General features: G+C 54.0%; 1 protein-coding gene and 1 long non-coding RNA gene across 2 annotated transcripts in view; one reads left to right on the top strand and one right to left on the bottom strand.

The window, feature by feature from the left end:
• Nucleotides 1–23,013, top strand: part of FAIM2 (Fas apoptotic inhibitory molecule 2) — a 28,506-nt gene extending 5,493 nt beyond the window's left edge. Inside the window, exons 3-12 of the mRNA XM_071456003.1 lie at nucleotides 1,650–1,753; nucleotides 1,868–1,932; nucleotides 2,547–2,600; nucleotides 6,797–6,847; nucleotides 8,329–8,368; nucleotides 10,190–10,227; nucleotides 11,625–11,712; nucleotides 16,264–16,359; nucleotides 18,794–18,847; nucleotides 21,192–23,013. Coding sequence (XP_071312104.1) covers nucleotides 1,650–1,753; nucleotides 1,868–1,932; nucleotides 2,547–2,600; nucleotides 6,797–6,847; nucleotides 8,329–8,368; nucleotides 10,190–10,227; nucleotides 11,625–11,712; nucleotides 16,264–16,359; nucleotides 18,794–18,847; nucleotides 21,192–21,341 — 740 coding nt within the window. The 3' untranslated portion in view covers nucleotides 21,342–23,013. The remainder of the gene's footprint in view (nucleotides 1–1,649; nucleotides 1,754–1,867; nucleotides 1,933–2,546; nucleotides 2,601–6,796; nucleotides 6,848–8,328; nucleotides 8,369–10,189; nucleotides 10,228–11,624; nucleotides 11,713–16,263; nucleotides 16,360–18,793; nucleotides 18,848–21,191) is intronic.
• Nucleotides 22,466–24,581, bottom strand: LOC139604777 (uncharacterized). Its single transcript, XR_011684084.1, has 2 exons — nucleotides 23,505–24,581; nucleotides 22,466–23,092 (listed from the first exon to the last, which is right to left on the bottom strand). It is a non-coding gene; the product is annotated as an uncharacterized lncRNA (long non-coding RNA).
• Nucleotides 24,582–25,091: the final 510 nt, after the last annotated feature.

The raw sequence follows: 25,091 nt of genomic DNA, 5'->3' as shown, positions 1-25,091 counted from the left end.
CCTGCCATGGCAGGGACACCTCCCACTGTCCCAGGCTGCTCCAAGCCCTGTCCAGCCTGGCCTGGGACACTGCCAGGGATGGGGAAAGGAAAACCAGCAATGGGAGCTTCTGTTCCAGTTTTGGCCCAGCAGAGGTGACTTGTGTGGGGATTTGAGAGTTTGGGGGAAGGTTTTTCTCACTGGTAGCATTGGAGCTGTTTCCTCCCTTTTCAGGCTCGGTGCTTAACTGTTTCCTGAGTGCCTGCATGGAAATGGGGCTGAGGGATGGAGCTCAGGGAGCTGCCAGGAGCTGCTCTCAGAGCAGGGACGTTGTTGACAAAGCCAGGATGCAAACACAGCTCAGGAGAGCAGCGAGAGACTCCTCCTGCTCCCTGGGAATGCTGAGTCACAGCTGCTCCCCTGGGAATGCTGAGCACAGCTGCTCTGGGGGTGCTTTAGCATCCAGTGAAAGGAGAGCAAGGGATGATCCCAGCCCTCCCATTGCTGTGGAAGGTTTGGTGTTTGCTCAGACAAGGACTCAGCCTGGTGTTGGGATGGTTTGTGGGAATGTTCCCCCTCTGCTCCCAGGGATGGTCCCAAGGAGCAGCAGGAGTGGGAAGGGAGCAGAGGAACTTTTGTGTTTGCTGGGAAATGTCCCAACAAAGGCAGGAATGATGAATCTGACTCCATGTTCTCAGAAGGCTAATTTATTACTTTATTATACTATAGTATATTAAAGAATACTATACTTTAATATAATATGTAATATACTAAAGAATAATATCTTTAACATTCTTTAATATTAATATTCTTTAATATATTATATTAAAGAATACTATACTTTAATATAATATATACTAAAGAATAATGTATTTAATGTTCTTTAATATTATTATTCTTATATTAATATTTTTTAATATATTATATTAAAGAATACTAGACTTATAATATATAGATCTATTTAATACACTATATAATATAACTATGCTAAAGAATACAGAAAGGATACTTAATAAATGCTAAAAAGATTATAATGAAAACTCGTGACTCTTTCCAGAGCCCTGACACAGCTTGGCCCTGATTGGCCAAAGAGTCAAAACAATTCACATTAAACCACTGAAACAATCACCTGTGGGTAAACAATCTCCAAAGACATTGCACATGAGCAAAACACAGGAGAAGCAAATGAGATAAAATTGTTTTCCTTTTCTCTGAAGCTCCTCAGCTTCCCAGGAGAACAATCATGGGCGAAGGGATTTTTTCAGAGAATGTGAATGGCACAAGGAACCTCTGGGGATTTGGGGCACCAGACTGAGCCGTGATGGCTCCCTGGGCTCAGGTCCCAAGGCTGGGGTGGATTTGGGATTTGACCACAAGGAACCTCTGGGGATTTGGGGCACCAGACTGAGCTGTGATGGCTCCCTGGGCTCAGGTCCCAAGGCTGGGGTGGATTTGGGATTTGATCACAAGGAACCTCTGGGGATTTGGGGCACCAGACTGAGCTGTGATGGCTCCCTGGGCTCAGGTCCCAAGGCTGGGGGGGTTTGGGATTTGATCACAAGGAACCTCTGGGGATTTGGGGCACCAGACTGAGCTGTGATGGCTCCCTGGGCTCAGGTCCCACAGCTGGGGGGGTTTGGGTGGCAGCTGCTCCTTTGGCCTCTCTGCAGGCACCAGCCCCAGCTACGGCAGCGCGGGGTACCCGGGGGACACGGAGCTGCTCACCACCTTCAGCTGGGACGACCGCAACGTGCGCAGGGTGTTCATCAGGAAGGTGAGGCTGGGACACAGCCCTCACCCTCGGGGCTGGCAGAGCTGGACCCCCGGCCCCTGGAGGGCCTGGCTCTGCTGGATTCTGGGATCCATGGATCACCACCTCTCCCTGCAGGTTTACGCCATCCTGATGGTCCAGCTCCTGGTCACCGTTGTCATCGTGGCTTTCTTCACCTTCTGGTGGGTGCTGGGTGTGTCCTGGGCCACCTGGGAGTGGGTTCTGGGCAGGTTCCTGGGGCTTGTGTCACACCTGGATTCTTTCTGAGTGTTCCAAGAGAAAAGCAGAGCTGAGGGAACACTCAGAGGTCCCTCAGTCCTTTTTGCCCCCATTCCCACCCACGCTCAGGTTTGGATCCCCCATGCTGGATGATCCCATGGCCGCTGCCCTTGGCAGTGGCTGCTGGGTTTTCCCTGTGGGAGTTACCAGATCCCAGCTCCGGGAGCTGCCTTCCCTGCCCTGCTCATCCCCCTCTCCAGCTCGGATGACCGAGCGCTCTGGGTGTGTGTGGCTCATGTTGCCTCCAGAATAAATAATGGATCAGTGCCAGCCTGAGGATTTGGGCTCCCTAATCCCCTGTGGGAGCCATTCCCAGCCAGCTGCGGTGTGGAGCTGGGGGAGCAGCGCCTCCCTTCCCACCTGGCAGCTGGAATTCCTCTCCACAGGCTCAGGCTGCCGAGAGGATTCGCCCAGGGCCGGGTTTCGAATCCCCTGCTCGGGCTGTTCCTGGGTTCATTGAGCAGGGAGCTCGGAGGGACTGGGTTCATCCTGCTCAGGATCTTTCCTTGTCTTGCAGTGAACCAGTCAAGGGCTACATCCAGACCCACTCTGCCTGGTACTGGGCTTCCTAGTGAGTATCCCTGGCTTTTCCTGCGGCCTTGTGTGCTCCAGACAGCCTGGGTGGGGATGTGGGCATGTGGGAAGAGCCTGCAACACTTCCCAAACACTGTCCTGCATGTGAAGCATCACTCTAAAGTGTCCAGGGGCAATTGGGGAAGGTCATGGAATGGGTTGGGTTGGGTTGGGTTGGGTTGGGAGGGACCTCAAAGCCCATCCAGTGCCACCCCTGCTGTGGCAGGGACCCCTCCCACCATCCCAGGCTGGGCAGGGACCCCTCACTCCATCCCAGCTGCTCCCAGCCCCACTGTCCAGCCTGGCCTTGGGCACTGCCAGGGACCCAGGGGCAGCCCCAGCTGCTCTGGGCACCAATCCATGGGTGAGCCTGAGGTGAGCAGGTGGAAAATCTCACCTGAATGAGCAAGAGACCCCAAACACCTCCCCAAAAATGGCTCGAGAAACCAGGGTCGAAATAAATCCCTGAGTATTTCCTGCAGAAAGCCAGAGAGAACTGGGGAGTTTCCAGGGAAACAGAAACTCCTAATGAGACCTGGAGGGATGTCCAGGGTACCTTAGAGGGTTGATTTTGGGAAGGGCCCCTGGGAAGCCTCCTTGCAGAGCATTCAGGAAAACACTGCAGAGCCCCATGTCTGACACCTGGAAGGATGTTCAGGGCACCGTGGAGGCTGAACTTTGGGGTTTCCCCTTGGAAGCCAGGTGGTTGTCATGGTTTCCATTACATAATATCCAGTGGGGTGGATTTGGAGGTGTTGGGATGTTCCTGGCCATGTCTGGGTGGGGCTGTCACTCCTGGGGCTCCATCCCAGAGCCCCAAAGTTGGGATTCTGTTCCTTGGTTCCTCCAGCCAGCCCAGAATGGAGCTCCCAGGTGCTGGCATCTCCTGGCTCCGTGGTTTCCAGGCTGCTGGCGGGGTCAGTGCTGCTCATTCAGTGTGAGGTGAACTCAGCTTTAATCAGTTCACACCCAAATCAGCAGATGAGACACCGGCTTATGTAACCTGGGAGAACCCCGCAAACAGCAGCCATGGGAGCTCTGGGGCACCAGGAGGGAACCAGAGGTGCTCCAGGGGGCAGCTGGGCTTGGAGAGGCACTGTCACCTCCCAGGGGACAGGGGGAGGAGGCTCAGCCCTGCTCAGGTCCCCGCCTTGGCCTCTGGGGTCACCTCTCCAGCTCCCGGCCCAGATGGGGTTTATTCCCTCCTGTTTCCCAGCTGGAACACCCTGGGACAGCTGGGGGGGTTCTGTCCTGGAGGAGTTTCCCCCCTGGTCATTGTCCCCCTGTGCCCAGGTCAGACCCCACCTGCAGAGCTGCCCCAGCCCTGGGCTCCCACAGGGAGGATGAGGAGAGAGCCCAGAGGGGGCCCCGGAGCTGCCCCAGGGCTGGAGCCCCTCTGGAGCCAGGCTGGGAGAGCTGGGGGTGCTCACCTCACTGCAGGGAGAGCTCAGAGCCCCTGCCAGGGCCCAAAGGGGCTCCAGGAGAGCTGGAGAGGGGCTGGGGACAAGGATGGAGGGACAGGACACGGGAATGGCTTCCAGAGGGCAGGGATGGATGGGACATTGGGCAGGAATTGTTCCCTGGGAGGGTGGGGAGGCCCTGGAATGGATTTCCCAGAGCAGCTGAGGCAGCCCCTGGATCCCTGGCAGTGCCCAAGGCCAGGTTGGACAGGGCTTTGAGGAACCTGGGACAGTGGGAGGTGTCCCTGCCATGGCAGGGATGGGATGGGATGGGATGGGATGGGATGGGATGGGATGGGATGGGATGGGATGGGGTGGATTTTAAGCTCCCTTCCCACCCAGGCCATTCCATGCCTTTAATTTTGTCTGTTTTTTCACTGCTCAGTGAGCCAAGCCCTTCCCTTCATTCCAGCGTCTCCAAATGTTTTTCCTGCTCTGTGCCTGGGTCTCCTTCCCAACCAGAGACCTCTGTAATAAAACCTGGGAGCCCCAGGATGTTTCCCACCGCTGGGATGGCCCTTCAGTGGAATAAACCCAGAGCAGACAGGGGATGGAGGGCCCTGCTGGCTCTGTGCTCCCCACAGTCTCTTCCCAGCTGCTCAGCCGTGTCCAGGCTGCTCCCACTGGGCTTTCCTGGTTTCCCAGTGGGAGAGCTGGGCCTGGGTTTATCTCTGTGCCCTCGTGGCCCTGGGCTCTGCCATCACCTCCCTGCCCTGGCCGAGGGTCAGTGGCTATCGGGAGCCATCGGCACGCCCGGCACTGCTGCCCTGGGGGGAGCAGCTCCCAGAGCCTGGAAAAACACCCAGCTGTGGGCAGGAGAGCCTCCTGCAGCTCTGGGGCTGCTGGGCTTGCACAGGCTCAAATGCTGGGAGGTAAAACCTAAAACCTGCCAGGACCTGGGTGGGGCTGGGCAGCCACTGCACCTTGGGCTCCTGCGAGCCAGGAGGATCCTCCTGGCCTGGGCTTGTCCCTGAGCCCTGTTCTGAATGGATCCTCCTGCCCTGGGCCCTGTTCTGAATGGATCCTCCTGGCCTGGGCTTGTCCCTGAGCCCTGTTCTGAATGGATCCTCCTGCCCTGGGCTTGTCCCTGAGCCCTGTTCTGAATGGATCCTCCTGGCCTGGGCTTGTTCCTGAGCCCTGTTCTGAATGGATCCTCCTGGCCTGGGCTTGTTCCTGAGCCCTGTTCTGAATGGATCCTCCTGCCCTGAGCCCTGTTCTGAATGGATCCTCCTGGCCTGGGCCCTGTTCTGAATGGATCCTCCTGGCCTGGGCTTGTTCCTGAGCCCTGTTCTGAATGGATCCTCCTGCCCTGGGCCCTGTTCTGAATGGATCCTCCTGGCCTGGGCTTGGCCCTGAGCCCTGTTCTGAATGGATCCTCCTGCCCTGAGCCCTGTTCTGAATGGATCCTCCTGCCCTGAGCCCTTCCCTGAGCTCTGTTCTGAATGGATCCTCCTGCCCTGAGCCCTGTTCTGAATGGATCCTCCTGGCCTGGGCTTGTCCCTGAGCCCTGTTCTGAATGGATCCTCCTGCCCTGGGCCCTGTTCTGAATGGATCCTCCTGCCCTGGGCTTGGCCCTGAGCCCTGTTCTGAATGGATCCTCCTGCCCTGAGCCCTTCCCTGAGCCCTGTTCTGAATGGATCCTCCTGCCCTGAGCCCTTCCCTGCCCTGGGCTCTTCCTCAAGCTCTCCAGGAGTGGAATCCAGGAATGGGGTGGGTTGGAGGAACCCTCAAGTCCACCCAGTGCCACCCCTGCCATGAGCAGGGACACTTTCCACTGTCCCAGGTCTCTCCAATCCCTGTCCAGCCTGGCCTTGCACACTTCCAGGAGTGGAAAGCTCAAAAATTCCCATTCCTGGAGGGATGTACCATGGGAGCAGCTCCCTTCTCCAGCACAGCCCTTCCAGCCCTGCCTGAGCCTGGCCACTTTGCCAGCCCTTGGTTTAAGAACCTCCAGCCTTGACACCCCCAGGCTGGAAAGGGTTTGGAAACGAGGGGCAAAGCCTGGCACCTCCATGTGAGAAACTCCCAGAACCAAGGAATCCTGGAATAATGAAGGTGGGAAAAGCCCCTGGAGCCCATGGAGTCCAACCACCAAGCCTCCCCTCACCACTGACCAAGTGTCCTGGGTTGATAAGTGAGTTTTTTGGGAGGTTGTGGTGAAACCAATCAGTGCTCAGATCTGAATGTCCCCCAGTGCCACTTCCAAAAGCTTTTGGACACTTCCAAGGATGGGATTCCAGCACTGCCTGGGCAGCCCCTCCCAATGCCCGACCTCCCTTTCCATGAGGGAACATTTCCTCAGAGCCAACACAAACCCAGTTCTGCCCTGTTTGTCATTCACACATTTGGGTGCTCTGCTCCAGATCCTGCCCTCAGCTTCTCCAGGGATGTTTTGTCCCACCCTGGGGACGGGCACAGGCAGAGGAGGCTCCTGAGGGCAGGAAGGAGCTCAGTGAGAGGGACCAGGGGTGGGAACCACCCTGATCCAGCCTGCTGGGTGTTTGCATTTCCAACATCCCCATCCCAGGCTGCTTTTCCAGGCAATTCCATCCCAGGGAATTCCACCATGCCTGTCTGCTTTTCCAGGCAATTCCATCCCAGGCTGCTTTTCCAGGCAATTCCATCCCAGGCTTCTTTTCCAGGGAATTTCACCCCAGGGAATTCCCCCCTGCTCCCCCCTCCCAGGCTGTTTTTCCCCCCTGAACTCTCCCTCTCTCTCTCTCTCTCCTTGCAGCGCCGTTTTCTTCGTCACCTACCTGATCCTGGCCTGCTGCTCCGGGCCCAGGTGAGGAGGGGATGCTCTGGGGTCTGGGACAGCCTGGGGAAGGCAGCAGGAATGTTTTCCTCAGGTTTCCAGCCCTGCTGTGGGGCAGGGATGCAGCTGCTGTGTTTCCATGGGATCATGGAATGGTTTGGGTTGGAAAGGGCCTTAAATCCCACCCAGTGCCATGGCAGGGACACCTCCCACTGTCCCAGGCTGCTCCCAGTCCCATCCAACCTGGCCTTGGGCACTGCCAGGGATCCAGGGGCAGCCCCAGCTGTTCCAGATGCTGGAAACAGCTGTTCCAGGCCTGGGGTTGCTGCAGCTCAGGAGTCCAATTGCAGCTGGGACTTCCAGCAGGAACTGCCCTATGGCAATGCTGTGAGGGCCCCAACAAAGGAGGAATGATGCACCTGACTCCATGGGTAGCAGGAGGCTAATTAATCACTTTATTATACTGTCCTATATCGATTTCATCTAAACTGAATCTGCCAAGCACTCACTCTGCACACCCTGCACAGAATCTTGTGACTGTCACAGTCACACACACACACCTGGCCCTGGTAGGCCAAGGAAACCAAACATCCTCACTTTGGGTAAACAATCCCCATGTTGCATTCTACACAGGCACAGCAGGTGAGAAGAGTTGTGTTTTCCCTTTCTCTGAGGTTCAGGGAATGTGAATCTCAGAAATCCTTGGGAAGAATTGTGCCTTGCTTTTCTCTGTGAAGAGAAATGTGGCAGCACCGCCCCATTTGCAGCTCTGGGTTCTGGGAATTAAACATTCCAGAGGATGCTCTTGCTGGGTTCTGGGAATGAAACATTCCAGAGGATGCTCGTGCTGGATTCTGGGAATTAAACATTCCAGAGGATGCTCTTGCTGGGTTTGGGGAATTAAACATTCCAGAGGATGCTCTTGCTGGGTTCTGGGAATTAAACATTCCAGAGGATGTTCTTGCTGGGTTCTGGGAATTAAACATTCCAGAGGATGCTCTTGCTGGGTTCTGGGAATGAAACATTCCAGAGGATGCTCTTGCTGGGTTCTGGGAATGAAACATTCCAGAGGATGCTCGTGCTGGGTTCTGGTAATTAAACATTCCAGAGGATGCTCTTGCTGGGTTCTGGTAATGAAACATTCCAGAGGATGCTCTTGCTGGATTCTGGGAATTAAACATTCCAGAGGATGCTCTTGCTGGATTCTGGGAATGAAACATTCCAGAGGATGCTCGTGCTGGGTTCTGGGAATTAAACATCCCAGAGGATGCTCTTGCCAGCTGCCAGGGGAGCAGGAATGTCCTGGGGATCTCTGTCCTGGGGCTCCCAGCAGGGTGACTGTGCCCTGCACTGCCCCAACACTGGTGCACAGGGCACTAATTACCAGCATGGCCATTAATTACCCAGCTGGGTCATTAATGGCCATTAATTACCCTCACAGTCCCTAATAACCCTCATGGTCAGGGATTCCCTGGCACAGCCCTGGCTGACTGACCCTGTTTGCTTTGCAGGAGATACTTCCCATGGAACCTGATCCTGCTCAGCATCTTTGTGAGTGGCACATCTGGCCAACATCTGCCCTGGGGCCAGAGTGGCTCCCAGGACAAGGCTGGAATTCCTGGGGAAAAGTGGGAATTTCATCCCCTTCTTGTCCTGGGCTTGGGCTGAGGAGCTGTGGTTGCACTGGGATGGGAAAAGGTGGAAAGAAAGGGAGCTTCTGTTTGTTAAAAAATTACAAAAAATAATCTGTGAAGTGTGGTGGGAACTGGGATTGGAGCTGGGGGGAGAACGGGGATGGGAACCGGGATGGGAACTGGGATGTGGGATGGGAACTGGGATGTGGGATGGGAGCTGGGATGGGAACTGGGATGAGAACTGGGATGGGAACTGGGATGGGAGCTGGGATGGGAGCTGGGATGGGAACTGGGATAAGAACTGGGATGGGGACTGGGATGGGAACTGGGATGAGAACTGGGATGTGGATGGGAACTGGGATGAGAACTGGGATGTGGGATGGGAACTGGGATGGGAGCTGGGATGAGAACTGGGATGTGGGATGGGAACTGGGATGGGAACTGGGATGGGAGCTGGGATGGGAACTGGGATGGGAACTGGAATGGGAGCTGGGATGGGAGCTGGGATGGGAACTGGGATGTTGGATGGGAACTGGGATGGGAACCGGGATGGGAGCTGGGATGGGAACTGGGATGGGAACTGGGATGGGAGCTGGGATGGGAGCTGGGATGGGAACTGGGATAAGAACTGGGATGGGGACTGGGATGGGAACTGGGATGGGAACTGGGATGGGAGCTGGGATGGGAGCTGGGATGGGAACTGGGATAAGAACTGGGATGGGGACTGGGATGGGAACCGGGGTGAGAACTGGGATGGGAACCGGAATGGGAACCGGAATGGGAACTGGGATGGGAACTGGGATGGGAACTGGGATGGGAACTGGGATGGGAACTGAGATGGGAACCGGGATGGGAACTGGGATGTGGGATGGGAACTGGGATGGGAGCTGGGATGGGAACTGGGATGTGGGATGGGAACTGGGATGGGAGCTGGGATGGGAACTGGGATGGGAACTGGGATTGGAGCTGGGGGGAGAACGGGGATGGGAACCGGGATGAGAACTGGGATGGGAACTGGGATGTGGGATGGGAACCGGGATGGGAACTGAGATGGGAACTGGGATGTGGGATGGGAACCGGGATGGGAACTGGGATGTGGGATGGGAACTGGGATGTGGAACAGGAGCTGGGATGGGAGCTGGAATTGGAGCTGGGATGGGAACTGGAGTGTGGAACAGGAGCTGGGATGGGAGCTGGGATGGGAGCTGGGATGGGAGCTGGGATGTGGGATGGGAGCTGGAATTGGAGCTGGAATTGGGGCTGGGATGGGAGCTGGAGTGTGGAACGGGAGCTGGGATGGGAGCTGGAGTGTGGAACGGGAGCTGGGATGGGAGCTGGAGTGTGGAACAGGAGCTGGGATGGGAGCTGGGATGTGGGATGGGAGCTGGAATTGGAGCTGGGATGGGAACTGGAGTGTGGAACAGGAGCTGGAATTGGAGCTGGGATGGGAACTGGAGTGTGGAACGGGAGCTGGGATGGGAGCTGGAGTGTGGAACAGGAGCTGGGATGGGAGCTGGCTCCTGCGAGGGAGGGATGCAGGAGCAGCGACTCCTCCCGTGCTGTTTGCCCTCCCTCTGCCCTCTCCTGTGCCCATCAGTCCCTGGAGGGTTCCAAACGCTGCCCCAGCTCCTTCTCCTGAGAGTCTGGGCCTCCCCTGCCGCTTTCTCTGGGACTGAGGGATTTCCTGTGGTGCCTGCTCGGGGCAGGGGGGCACTAACCAGGCTGTGTTTTCCCCCAGACCCTGTCCATGGCCTACCTCACTGCCATGCTCTCCAGGTGGGTTGGGCACTGCCCTGTGTCCTGTCTCTTCCTGAAAGCATTCCCTGTTCCTGAGGTACCTGAGCTGCCTGGGGCTCCCAGCAGCCACACAAAGCTGGAGCTTCCCTGGGGAAACTTCCCAAGGAAAGGTTCCCAAGGCCTGTCCCTGTGCCAAGGGAGGCAGCGCTGGGGGATTCCCACATCCCAAATCCTGCAGGAGAGCCCTGGAGGGGCAGCACCTGGAGGGGCTGGAGGTGACCACTCAGTGATCCCACACTTCTCACTGGGCAGGTCTCAGGCAGGTGGGGCTGCAGTGAGCCAAGGGATTTGTTCCAGCAGTTTCAGGAATTTGTATCCCAGCCTGTTCCCTTCTGCTCACGTGCACCAGGAAATCTGAAATCTGCTCCTGGCTCGTGTGGGAGCCTGGAGAGAGGGCCATGAGCCAGGCTGGGTGATGGATGGGGACAAAGAAATCCCTGGCCTCAGCAGCTCCAGGGGGAAAACTCCAGAGGCTCCACACAAATCCCCAGGGAGAGCAGGACTGGCTTTTCCAAGGGCTGAGCCTGGCACTGCAGCCAAAATCCTGATCCAGCCTGGAAACCATTCCTGAGCCTGCAGCCAGCCCCCTGTCCCTGCTCCAACCCCTCCTTTTCCTAACGCCAGGCTGGGCAGGAGCCCGGGGCTGCTCCTTTGCTTTCCCCTCATGCTGTGGTGACTTTTGTCACCCTGGTTTTGTTACCTCCCAGTCAGGACCTTCCCCATTCCCTGTCTGTCCGTGGACACTGGGATTGATGGACTTGGAGCTGCTCTGGGAGGCCCAGATGGACCCTCCTGCCTTCCCTCCATCCTTTAAAACAGCAGGAAAACTGTGACGGTGTTCACAGGGGTCCTTGGATTGGGGAAGAGACGAGGATCTGACTCCATGTTTGATTTATTACTTTATGATATATATTACACTAAAACTGTACTAAAAGAATAGAAGAAAAGGTTTTATCAGAAGGCTGGCTAAGAATAGAATAGGAAAGAATGATAACAAAGGCTTGTGGCTCGGGCTCTGTGTCTGAGCCAGCTGGGCTGTGATTGGCCATTAATTAGAAACATCCAACATGGACCAATCCCAGATGCACCTGTTGCATTCCACAGCAGCAGATAACCATTGTTTGCATTGTGTTCCTGAGGCCTCTCAGCTTCTCAGGAGGAAAAATCCTAAGGAAAGGGTTTTCCATAAAAGATGTCTGCGACAGAAAACCCATCCAAGCTTTTTTCTATCCTTCCTTATCCAACATTAGTGTGGAGTGTTGGTAATTCCAGCGCTGTTTGTGCCCCTAGGATTCCTTGCCCAGCTCCTGCCTGTCCGAATCCCCTTTCCCATCCCTGGGAATGACCCTAATTTGATTTTCCTGGTCATTTTGCAGCTACTACAACACCAAGTCGGTGCTGCTGTGCCTGGGGATCACGGCCCTGGTCTGTCTGTCTGTCACCATCTTCAGCTTCCAGAGCAAGGTGGGGACATCCCTCGGGAAGGGGACACTGGGGCAGGACAGGGGGGAATGGGGGTGTCTGGAAACAGCAGCAGCCCCAGGGATGTGGGGATGGCACGAGGAGGTCGGAGGGGATCAGGACACGTGCGAGGGAGGGACGTGGCTGGGATGGAAGTGGGGCTAGAGGATGGTGATAAATGGGAATAAAATGAGATTTTTTTGTGGATTGGGGGCTAGAAGATGCTGATATGTGGGAAAAAAAAAGATTTTTTGTAGATTGGGGTGAGGGCTAGAAGATGCTGATAAATGGGAATAAAATGAGATTTTTTAATGGATTGGGATGGGGGCTAGAGGATGGTGATATATGGGAATAAAATGTGATTTTTTTGTGGATTGGGGGCTAGAAGATGCTGATATATGGGAATTAAAGGAGATTTGTTTCTGGATTGAGGTAGGGGCTAGAAGATGCTGATTTAAGGGAATGAGATTTTGTCTGGATTGGAATGGGGGCTAGAAGTTGCTGATATATGGGAATAAAATGAGATTTTTTTGTAGATTGGGTGGGGGCTTGAAGATGCTGATATATGGGAATAAAATGAGATTTTTTTGTGGATTGGGGACTAAAGATGCTGATATATGGGAATTAAAGGAGATTTTTTTTCTGGATTGGAATGGGGGCTAGAAGTTGCTGTTATATGGGAATAAAATGGGATTTTTTGTAGATTGGGGTGGGGGCTAGAAGATGGTGATATATAGGAATAAAATGGGATTTTTTTGTGGATTAGGGCCTAAAAGATGGTGATTTATGGGAATAAATTGAGATTTTTTTTTGTGGATTAGAGTGGGGGCTAGAAGATGCTGGTATGTATATAATAAATGAGATTTTTTTGTGGATTGAGGTAAGGGCTAGAAGATGGTGATATATGGGAATTAAATTAGGTTTTTTTTGTGGATTAGAGTGGGGGCTAGAAGATGCTGATACACTTGAATAAAATGGTATTTTTTTGTAGGTTGGGGTGAGGGCTAGAATATGCTGATATATGGGAATAAAATGAGATTTTTGTGGATTGGGGGCTTGAAGATGCTGATTTATAGAAATAAAATGAGATTTTTTTTTATTGGGATGGAGGCTAGAGGATGGTGATATATGGGAATAAAATGAGATTTTTTGTGGGTTTGGGGCTTGAAGATGCTGATTTATAGAAATAAAATGAGATTTTTTTTTTATTGGGATGGAGGCTAGAGGATGGTGATATATGGGAATAAAATGAGATTTTTGTGGATTAGGGGCTTGAAGATGCTGATATATAGAAATAAAATGAGATTTTTTTTTAACTGGGATGGGGGCTAGAGGATGGTGATATTTGGGAATAAAATGAGATTTTTTTGTGGATTGGGGGCTTGAAGATGCTGATTTATAGAAATAAAATGAGATTTTTTTAATTGGGGTGGGGGCTAGAAGATGCTGATTTTTTGTGGATTGGGGGCTAGAAGAAGGTGATATATGGGAATAAAATGAGATTTTGTTATAGATTGGGGTGAGGGCTAGAAGATGCTGATAAATGGGAATAAAATGGGATTTTTTAATGGATTGGGATGGGGGCTAGAGGATGGTGATATATGGGAATAAAATGAGATTTTTTTGTGGATTGGGGGCTAGAAGATGCTGATAATGGGAATTAAAGGAGATTTTTTTCTGGATTTGGGTGGGGGCTAGAAGATGCTGATTTAAGGGAATGAGATTTTTTTCTGGATTGGAATGGGGGCTAGAAGTTGCTGATATATGGGAATAAAATGAGATTTTTTATTGGATTGGGATGGGGGCTAGAGGATGGTGATAAATGGGAATAAAATGAGATTTTTTTGTGGATTGGGGACTAAAGATGCTGATATATGGGAATTAAAGGAGATTTTTTTTCTGGATTGGAATGGGGGCTAGAAGTTGCTGTTATATGGGAATAAAATGGGATTTTTGTAGATTGGGGTGGGGGCTTGAAGATGGTGATAAATGGGAATAAAATGGGATTTTTTTGTGGATTAGGGCCTAAAAGATGGTGATTTATGGGAATAAATTGAGATTTTTTTTTGTGGATTAGAGTGGGGGCTAGAAGATGCTGGTATGTATATAATAAATGAGATTTTTTTGTGGATTGAGGTAAGGGCTAGAATATGGTGATATATGGGAATTAAATTAGTTTTTTTTGTGGATTAGAGTGGGGGCTAGAAGATGCTGATACACTTGAATAAAATGGTATTTTTTTGTAGGTTGGGGTGAGGGCTAGAATATGCTGATATATGGGAATAAAATGAGATTTTTTAATGGATTGGGATGGGGGCTAGAGGATGGTGATATTTGGGAATAAAATGAGATTTTTTGTGGATTGGGGGCTTGAAGATGCTGATTTATAGAAATAAAATGAGATTTTTTTTTAATTGGGATGGGGGCTAGAGGATGGTGATATATGGGAATAAAATGAGATTTTTTGTGGGTTTGGGGCTTGAAGATGCTGATTTATAGAAATAAAATGAGATTTTTTTTATTGGGGTGGGGGCTAGAAGATGCTGATTTTTTGTGGATTGGGGGCTAGAAGAAGGTGATATATGGGAATAAAATGAGATTTTGTTATAGATTGGGGTGAGGGCTAGAAGATGCTGATAAATGGGAATAAAATGGGATTTTTTAATGGATTGGGATGGGGGCTAGAGGATGGTGATATATGGGAATAAAATGAGATTTTTTTGTGGATTGGGGGCTAGAAGATGCTGATAATGGGAATTAAAGGAGATTCTTTTCTGGATTGGGGTGGGGTCTAGAAGATGCTGATTTAAGGGAATGAGATTTTTTTCTGGATTGGAATGGGGGCTAGAAGTTGCTGATATATGGGAATAAAATGAGATTTTTTGTAGATTGGGGTGAGGGCTAGAAGATGCTGATAAATGGGAATAAAATGGGATTTTTTTTTGTGTGGGATTTTGGGGTGTGCCACAGGTGCACGTGGTACTGGAAGACGCTGATGTGTGGGAATAATCTGGGATTTTTGGAGGGCTGGGATGTGCCAGGGATGTCAGAGGGGCTGGCAGGGGCTGCAGGGTGGTAAACTGGGAGTTTCAGAGGGTTGTGCTGTGGGACACAGGAGGACTCTGGTGTGTGGTGGGTTTGGGATTCCTTTGGCGGGCCCCGAGCCCTTCCCTGTGGCCCCGAGGGGATTTGGGGGCGCTGGCTCAGGGCAGGGGGTGCGGGCTGGGAGGGAGAGGCAGAACCAGCCCTGGGTGGGTCCCAGTGGGACCTGGGGGCTGCAGCAGCGTCAAACCCAGCACTGAACCACGTCCCTGAAGTACCAAGGTCTGGGGCTCTGAGGCCTTGCAGGGTCCTGGGTTCTGTCAGCCTCAGTTTTGGAGAAATCCAGCAAAAATTGCCAATTCCTAGCTTGGCACCGTATTATTGGCTGTCGTGAACGGCGGAAGAAATGCCTCACACAATATGCGTGAACAGCAAATCCCAAAGTTTATTGAAAGCTCACACATATTTATATTGGTGTTAATGAAGCTTATACATATTGCAAAAGCTGAGCTCATTATTGGTTAAAGCACACTTAGATCAACTACACTTACTTCTATGCTCTAATGATTATTTTGTTTCTATGTTTACATTCTTATAGCTTCTCTACCTAGGCTATCTTCATTTTCTGGCAAGCAATTTTCTCTCCCATCTTCCTGTTTCAGCAAAAGTTACTATAACCTTTGTCAGTGATTAGACACCGGTTGCTTAATCCCCAGATTGTTTCCCCTATCCTTATCCAACGGTATCACATTGAAGTGGCCTTTCTCAGCTAGCCAATTATCCAAAAAGCTCTCCACGATTGGCAAGTACGAGTGGCACAAACAGAGGCCATTTTCCATGGGAAAAAGAAGTCATTTCCCCAGGATCCTGGGATCAGATGAAAGGTGACAATTGGGGCTCTAAGACCTTGCAGGGTCCTAGCTGCTGGCATGTTAATTTTGGAGAAATCCAGAAAAGTTTGCAAATTTCTCACTTGGCATTGTATTATTGGCAAGGGTGAGTGGCCACAAACAGAGGCCATTTTCTATGAGAAAAAGAAGCCATTTCCCCAAGGTCTGGGTATCAGATTAAAGGTGGTGTTTGGGGCTCTAAGGATTTGCAGGGTCCTAGTTGCTGGCAGCTTTAGTTTTGGAGAAATCCAGCAAAGTTAACAAATTTCTCGCTTGGCACTGTATTATTGGCAAGTGTGAGGGCTGCAAACTGAGGCCATTTTCCATGGGAAAAAGGAAGTAATTTCCCCAGGGTCTGGGTATCAGCTCAGAGATGGCCTTTAGGGCTCTAAGGACTTGCAGGGTCCTAGTTGCTGTCATCTTTAGTTTTGGAGAAATCCAGCAAAGTTTTCCAGTTTCTACCTTGGCACTGTGTTATTGGCAAGGGCGAGGGCCGCAGTTGGAGGCCGTTTTCCAGGGAAAGGGAAATCCTTTCTCAGGGACTGGGATTCAGCTCAGGGGGGCATCTGGGGCTCCCCCCAGTGCAGCCCCTGGAACAGAAACCCCTCCCTGCCCTCTGCAGTTCGACTTCACCTCGTACCAGGGCGTTCTCTTCGTGCTGCTCATGGTGCTGTTCCTGGGGGGGCTGGTCCTGGCTGTCATCCTGCCCTACCAATACGTGAGTGATAACTGGGCCAAACTGGGCCAAACTGGGCCAAACTGGGCCAAACTGGGCGGGCTGGGAGGGGGGGAGCAGCTCCCTGACAATGGGTGGGAACTGCAAGGAGGGATGGGAGAGCAGGGTCATTCCCTGGGATGGACTGTGGGATACAAGGATGGAGCTGGGCCAGGGCTGGGGATGTTTCCTGCTGTTCCTGGTGGTGGAATCGTGGAATGATTTTGGTCAGGAGGGACCTCCAAGCCCATCCCATCCCATCCCATCCCATCCCATCCCATCCCATCCCATCCCATCCGTGACCGTGGTCACAGGGGTCTCAGGTTGAGGGAAGAGATGAGGATCTGACTCCATGTTTCAGAAGGCTTGATTTATTATTTTATGATATATATTATATTAACACTATACTAAAACAATAAAAGAAAGGATTTCATCAGAAGGCTGGCTAAGAATAGAACAGCAAAGAATGATAACAAAGGCTTCATCTGGGACTCTCTCCGAGCCAGCTGACTGTGATTGGCCATTAATTAGAAACAACCACATGGGCCAATCCCAGATGCACCTGTTGCATTCCACAGCAGCAGATAACCATTGTTTGCATTTTGTTCTTAAGGCCTCTCAGCTTCTCAGGAGGAAAAATCCTAAGGAAAGGATTTTCCATAAAAGATGTCTGTGACACATCCCATCCCATCCCACCCCTGCCATGGGCAGGGACACCTCCCACTGTCCCAGGCTGCTCCAACCCGGCCTTGGGCACTGCCAGGGATCCAGGGACACCCACAGCTGCTCTGGGAAATCCATTCCAGGGCCTCCCCACCCTCCCAAGGAACAATTCCTGCCCAATCTCCCATCCATCCCTGCCCTCTGGAAGCCATTCCCTGTGTCCTGTCCCTCCATCCCTTGTCCCTCTCCAGCTCTCCTGGAGCCCCTTTGGGCCCTGGCAGGGGCTCTGAGCTCTCTTTGGACCCTTCTCCTGTCCAGGTGAGCACCCCCAGCTCTCCCAGCCTGGCTCCAGCCCTGGAGCAGCTCCATGGCCCCTTTGGACTCACCCAACATATCCATGCTCCCCCTGTGCTGGGACCCCCCTGGGTGCCAATGGGGTCTCACCTGAGCACAGCTGCCTCAGTTTCCCCTCAGCAAAGCAGGGAAATGAGCACATTAAACTCTGTCCCAAGCCCAGGGCAGGACTTGGACTCAGAACTAACACCCAGCACCTGCAGAGCTCAAATCTTGAGGCCTCCTGGTTCCTCTGGGCACAGCAGGGGCTGAGCTTTGTTCCCAGTTCCAGTGAAATTCCCCCTGTGACTCCCTCTGATGAATATATTTAAATTGTGCTTGTTTAATTTGAATCACGGAGTGTCCTAAGGGGGAAGGGACACACCAGGGTCATCCCCAACTCCTGGCCCTGCCCAGGACATCCCAACAGTCCCCCCTGGTGCCTGGGCACTGTGCAAATGCTCCTGGAGCTCTGGCAGCCCTGGGGAGCTGTTCCAGTGGAGGAAGAACCTTTTCCCAATATCCAACCCAGCCTCCCCTGACACAGACCCAGCTGTTCCCTCAGGCCAGTTAAAGCTCTTGGTGCTTCTTCCAGTGGGATCAGCTGTGTTTGGGAAAATAAATCCCTTCTGGGGGTGCTCCAAAGTGTTCTATGATGAGAGTGCTGGGACTGGGACAGGGGGTTTCCCATCCCTGGAAGTGCCCAAGGCCAGGCTGGACAGGGCTTGGAGCAGCCTGGGGTAGTGGGATGGGGATGGGATGGGATGGGGATGGGATGGGATGGGATGGGATGGGATGGGATGGGATGGGATGGGATGGGATGGGATGGGATGGGATGGGCTTTAAGGTCCCTTCCCACCCAAACCATTCCAGGATCCCATGATTTCCACAGGACAGGTGCTGGGGCCAAGGGCTGTTTGCAATGAGGAGCAGCTGATGGAGAAGTTCAGGAGCTAAATGGACACAAGGGCTCGGGGAGGGAGGGTCCAAGGCCCCGTGCCCTGTGCTGTGCCACACTAACATTCCCAGGGAGCTGCACAAGCTGGAAGGGCTGCAAACCCAGCCTGGGCTTTTGGGGCATCTCCCACCTTTCCCCTCCAGCTGGGAGCCAGGGACCTGGGCAGGGAAGTCCTGGGTAGCCCAGTCTGTGCAGCTCTGACAGCTGTGTCCGTGTGTCCCTGTCTGTGTGTCCATGTCCATGTATCCCTGTCTGTGTCCGTGTGTCCCTGTCTGTGTGTCCATGTCCACGTATCCCTGTCTGTGTCTGTGTGTCCCTGTCCGTGTCCATGTGTCCATGTCCGTGTGTCTGTGTGTCCGTGTCCATATGTCCGTGTCCATGTCTGTGTCTGTATGTCCATGTGTCCATGTGTCCCTGCCCATGTGTCCCTGTCCCCGTGTCCCTGTGTCCCTGTCCCCCTGTCCCTGTCCGTGTGTCCTGCAGGTCCCGTGGCTCCATGCGATCTACGCTCTGCTCGGGGCTGGGATCTTCACCATGGTGAGTGGCTGCTCCTGGGACCCGGCGGGGAAAACAGCGGGGAAAGGAGCTGGGGAAAGAGCGGGGAAAACAGCGGGGAAAGGAGCGGGGAAAACAGCGGGGAAAGGAGCTGGAGCCTGGAGGGGAAAACAGCGGGGAAAGGAGCGGGGAAAACAGCGGGGAAAGGAGCTGGAGCCTGGAGGGGAAAACAGCGGGGAAAGGAGCTGGGGAAGAGCGGGGAAAGGAGCTGGGGCCTGGCGGGGAGCCGGGGCAGGGGCTGAAGCCTCTCAGGGGGCCAGGGAAAGGAGCTGGAGCCAGGGCAGGGATGGAGCCGGGGCAGGGATTGCAGAGCTCGGGGCAGCCCCGGAGCAGCGATCCCGGCGGGAGGGGCCGCAGACGTGCCCGTGCTGGTGCCGGTGCTGGTGCCCGTGCCCGTTCTTGTGCCTGCACCGGTGCCGGTGCCCATGCCGGAGCCAGTGCCGGTGCCCATGCTGGTGCCCGTGCCCGTGCCCATGCCAGTGCCGGAGCCCATGGCGGTGCCGGTGCCGGTGCCGGCGCAGGGCATGGTGTGAGTGCCAAGCTGTGCGGGGTGAGCAGTCCTGGCTGGGTTGCTCTGCAGGGATCAGGGACAGGCCAGAAGTGGAGCAGGCAGAGCTGAGCCCGGCAGAGCCCCGGGAGCGAGGGGATGCAGGGATGAGGCTGCACGGTCGAGTCGGGGCTGGTCCAGTGACAGCGAGCCAAGGTTCAGGATGAGTTTGGCTCACAGAGGTGCAGAAAACCAGGGAAGGCTGAGACTGGGGATTAGGAGGCATTAGGAGGGTTTACACAGGCGGGAAAAGCCTCGGAGCTGGGCAGCTCCTCCAAGGAAAGGCTTGGCTTGCTCCCGGTGGTCCATCCCCAGAGCCCCTTCCCGAGCGGGTCCCGGTCCCTGTGCTGGGATCCAGCCGGGGATCAGGTGCCTGTGGAGGTGCCCGGTGCTCCCGGTGCTCCCGGGGCCGGGGCTCAGCCCGGGGGTGACCGATGCTCCGGGGGCCAGGGCAGTGCCTGCGGAATTCCCGGTGCTCCCGGGGCAGTGCCTGCGGAATTCCCGGTGCTCCCGGGGCAGTGCCTGGGGAGGTGCCAGGTGCTCCCAGTGCTCCCGGTGCTCCCGGGGCCAGGGCTCAGCCCGGGGGTGACCGATGCTCCGGGGGCCAGGGCAGTGCCTGCGGAATTCCCGGTGCTCCCGGGGCAGTGCCTGGGGAGGTGCCAGGTGCTCCCAGTGCTCCCAGTGCTCCCAGGGCCGGGGCTCAGCCCGGGGCTGACCGATGCTCCGGGGGCCGGGGCAGTGCCTGCAGAATTCCCGGTGCTCCCGGGGCAGTGCCTGCGGAATTCCCGGTGCTCCTGGGGCAGTGCCATGGGTACCCGGTGCTCCTGGGGCAGTGCCTGGGGAGGTGCCAGGTGCTCCCGGGGCCGGGGCTCAGCCCGGGGGTGACCGATGCTCCGGGGGCCAGGGCAGTGCCTGCGGAATTCCCGGTGCTCCCGGGGCAGTGCCTGGGGAGGTGCCCGGTGCTCCCGGTGCTCCCGGTGCTCCCGGGGCCGGGGCTCAGCCCGGGGCTGCCCTGGCTCCGAGGCGGTGCCCATTGGGCACGTTGGGAATGGGAGCAGTTGAGCAATTGCCTTTATCACCCATAAAAGTCACTCCAAGGGAGCGCGGGGAGCTCGGCGCTGATTCATGGCTCAAGATCCCTCTGTAAAATACAAGGAGGCTTCAACATCTCATAATTACCCCATAAACATCAGTCAGAGCCTGGGCCTGGCCCTGCCAGGGCAGCTGGGCTGGGATTTGTTCTGGGAGGATAAAAGAGGATCTCTGGAGGATGGTGCAGCCCTGGAGAACTCTGGGCCCGTGAGGGGCAGCAGGATGGCAGAAGGAGGAAAGGGAGGGAGGAGAAAATGGTGGATTTCAGTCACACCTGGGATTTCTGGCGGTGCTGCTCCATATCCTGTTGGGGCCAGGCCACCCTGTGACCACCTCCTTCCCTGGCAGGTGTTTCCCACCCGAGGGAAGCGTGGGAATAACAAGTTATGGGCTCTGGGATGAGGAGGGAGGGTGGCTCCAGAGTTGGCCTTGGGATGGAGGAAGCCTGAGGGAAGAGGGCCTGGAGTGGGAGCTGCACTCGGGGTTTGATTGCCAGGGGGGAAATGAGGGAAGGGGAAAGTTGCAGCTCGTTCAGTGCCATGTTCTGAGCTCTTAAATTGTGGCTACAGCACATAAAAAGGGGCTGCACCCCAATCCAGGGGATTTCTCCTGTCATCAGGGCCCTTCTTGCCTCCCTGAGCCAAACCTCCCTGTCACTGTCCCGGGCTTTCCTCCCTTCCCTTCCAGTTCCTGGCCCTGGACACGCAGATGCTGATGGGGAACCGCCGGTACTCGCTGAGCCCCGAGGAATACATCTTTGGAGCCCTCAACATCTACCTGGACATCATCTACATCTTCTCCTTCTTCCTGCAGTTCTTTGGCTCCAGCCAGGAGTGAGGGCAGCGGGGCAGGATGCTCCCCGTGCTGGCAAATGTGAGGGGTTAAATTGAGAAGCAGAGGTGAAAGGGTTCAAACCCGCCAGCCTGACCCAATCCCTCCCTTTCTGGTCCATCTGAGGGGCCCCAGGCCCCTCCTGCAGCTTTGTACATTTGCTGCCAGGCCTTTGTGACCCAGAGAGCAAAGCAGGGCTTCAGTGTCATGTCCCTTCTGCTCCCCCCAGTCCTGCCCAGCCCAGCCCAGTCCAGAGGCTGGGGCAGGAGCTGGGACCTTCCTGGCCCCAGGGGCTGCTGGAGGTGCCCTCTGAGTGCTGCCCATCATGGGGTGAAAGTGCTGTGACCAAACAGCAGAGAGGGCAACAGAGCAGGGAGTTTGGTGAGATCCTGGCAGGAAAAGCAGCTGAGCTGAGGGAAAAGCCTTGGGGAATCCTGGCATTGCCCTGTTCCCCACAATCCATGGGAGCTTGGTGGCCTCTGTGCTACTCCTGGTGACTCCTGCTGTTGGAAAGATGGAGTGTGGGATCACGTAGCTGGATTTCAGTGCTCCAGGCACAGGGAACCTGTTTGTTCAGGACGTGCAGCTCTCTGAGGTCATCCCTGGTGCCTCTGCAGGAAAAATTCCCCTGGATCACTTGTATCCGACTGAGTGTCCTTCCCTTCCCTTCCCTTCCCTTCCCTTCCCTTCCCTTCCCTTCCCTTCCCTTCCCTTCCCTTCCCTTCCCTTCCCTTCCCTTCCCTTCCCTTCCCTTCCCTTCCCTTCCCTTCCCTTCCCTTCCCTTCCCTGATCCATGGCTCCCACCCTGAGCAATGTGCTGGTTCTTTTTGCAGTGTGGCTCCTCACAGGGGGATTTGGGATCCCAGGGAAGGAATATTTCAGGAAATGGCAGAGAAGAGCTGGAGGAGGCTGAGTTTCCATGCTGGGAAATGCCATTCCATGTGGGAAATGGGCTGGGATCCTGTGACCCACCCTGAGGCTCTGACACCCTCGCAGAACTGTCCTGGTTGCTCCAAATTTGGGTTCCTGAGGGGTTCTTTCCAGGGGCTGAGGCCATTGGAGCAGCAAGGCTCCTCTCCATGGCTGTTTTCCATTTTTCCTCTCCCAAACGGGAACGTCAGCGCGGGCTCTGGATGTGCTCAGGTAACTTTCCACCGTGCCCCGCTCACATTCCCTGTTTGGGGCTCAGCTGGCTGATCTGGGGCTGTAAAGCTCCCCAGGGAGATAAGGGCCCTTTTGCTCTCATTCCAAGGGTGATCCCTGCTGCAGATAGGAGCTGGTATCTCCCATCTCGCTGGGAATGCCGCGAGTGCTGCGTCAGGGAGCTGCCTCCAGCAATTCCTGCTGCACAGAGGCTCTGCCAGAACGCTGGAATGTTCCTGCTCCTTCTGCCCTGGGTTTTACCCCACACATGTCCTGTCCTCCTGCCACACGTGTGCAGGGAAAGTTACTGGGCAGGGAATGGAAATGCTCCGGCCCCTCTGTGGCTGCAGTGATGAGCAAAGTGATGCCTTCCCCTTGTCTTCCTTCCTTCTAAAACAACCTCCAAAAAAACCTCAATCAGAACAAAAATCCCCAGTCAGACACAAAAACCCCCAACTAGACCAAAAAACCCCAGTCAGACACAAACACCCCCAACTAGACCAAAAAATCTCTGACTGGACAAAAAAAAACCAAACCCAACCAGACCAAAAAATTCTCATCCAGATTAAAAAACCCCAGTCAGACACAAAAAACCCCAACCAGACCAAAAAATTCTCGTCCAGATTAAAAAACCCCAGTCAGACACAAAAAACTCCAAGCAGACCAAAAAATCTCAACCAGATCAAAGAAGCCCCAACCAGACCAAAAAACCCCAGTCAGATACAAAAAACCCCAGATCAAAATCTCAACTAGATCAAAAAACCCCCAACCAGACAAGAAAACCCCAGCCAGACCAAAAACCCCAACCAGACCAAAAAACCCAGTCAGACACAAAAAACCCCAACCAGACCAAAAAACCCAGTCAGACACAAAAAACTCCAACCAGATAAAAAACCCCAACCAGACCAAAAAACCCAGTCAGACACAAAAAACCCAGTCAGACACAAAAAACTCCAACCAGATAAAAAACCCCAACCAGACCAAAAAACCCAGTCAGACACAAAAAACTCCAACCAGACCAAAAACCCCAACCAGACAAAAAACCCCAACCAGATAAAAAACCCCAACCAAAACCAAATTCTTTTTGGTTTGAAGGTCAGCACGAGCTGATGGCAGCAGGAAGTTCAAGCCCTGCTGGTTCCTGCTGAGGGGAACCAAACCCTTGGATTGCTGAGCAGGCAGGACTGGGAATGGCACAGGAGGAACCCTAAAAATGGATGGAATTGGAGTTCCAGGAGGGATTTTCCCGGCCCTCAGCAGCCTTTCCTTGCTCACAGTGATTTCCTGTAGGGATTTGTGCTTTCCAGGCTTGGAGGGAGGAGTGTGGAGCTCCATGATGAGCTCTGGCTCTGAAATAGTCCCAAAACTCCTCCAAAATGCCCTGCTGGGAGCTGGGGAGGAACACAGGGACCTGCAGCCCCCTCTGGAATTGTTCTTTTTCCTTCTGCTGTGGAGTAACTTCGCTGCTGCTGCATCCTGGCTTTCCTGCTGATATATCCTGGCTTTCCTGCTGATATATCCTGGCTATTCTGCTGATATATCTTGGCTATTCTGCTGATATATCCTGGCTTTCCTGCTGATATATCCTGGCTATTCTGCTGATATATCTTGGCTATTCTGCTGATATATCCTGGCTTTCCTGCTGATATATCCTGGCTTTCTTGCTGATATATCTTGGCTTTTCTGCTGATATATCCTGGCTTTTCTGCTCCTATTAGGAACACCTGGCATGACCCCGCTCCAGGCACCTGGCTAGGGGGTATTTCTACCCTCCTGTGTCCCTTGCACATGTCCTGGTCCCTTTTCCACGCTGATCCCACCCCAGCCAGCCCTGGTGGATGCTGAGCACTGTCCTGCTCGGGGAGCTGGAGCTCCTCAGGAGGGTGAGGGATGCAGGATTTGGGGTGGGATGTGGAGGGCTGCTCCCCCTCCTCCTGTGTCCTCCACCCCAAGTCCTCATCCAGCTCCAAATCCAAACCTTTGGAGAGGTCATTCCTGTGATTTCACTGTAAATAGGATTTTGTATCTTCTCTGACTATTGCTAATAAATGGTTGCAAAACTGTTCCTGTGCCTGTTCCTGCTCTGGTTGTGCAGGTGCTGCTTCACCCCTTCAGATGTAAACAAGGTCCTGGCATGGCCCAGAGGTTTAACGGAGCCAGAGTCACCTCTTCCCTGGTTATGAGTAAAGAAAACATCCCACACACAGCAATAAAAGCACAAGGATCTGGAACAGGTGTCATGGGTGAGGAGCAGCTGGGAACTGAGGGCCAGAGGACTCCTGGAATGAGGGATTTGCTCCCTTTCCCACAGGATTCAAAATCCAGTGAGTGGGGATAAGTTGTGAGAGGGCTGCAGCTCCAAGGGAATTTTCTACCATGCTGGAGAGCAGCTGGAGCTTTCCCAAGAGTAAATGGAGGAAAAAAAATCCTCCAGGGACAATTCACCACCACAGAGCAATAGAAGCACAAGGATCTGGAACAGGTGTCATGGGTGAGGAACAGCTCAGAGCTGAGGGCCAAAGGGCTCCTGGAACGAGGGATTTGCTCCCTTTCCCACTCATTTTATGTGGCCACAGGATTCAAAATTCAGTGAGTGGGAGAGGGCTCCAGCTC

Source organism: Agelaius tricolor, unplaced genomic scaffold (assembly GCF_023055355.1).
Source record: "Agelaius tricolor isolate 1412-34295 unplaced genomic scaffold, bAgeTri1.0.p SCAF_55, whole genome shotgun sequence".
NCBI classification, from domain to species: domain Eukaryota; kingdom Metazoa; phylum Chordata; class Aves; order Passeriformes; family Icteridae; genus Agelaius; species Agelaius tricolor.
The sequence above is the reverse complement of the archived record's forward strand: the minus strand, read 5'-3'. Positions and strand labels throughout refer to the sequence as shown.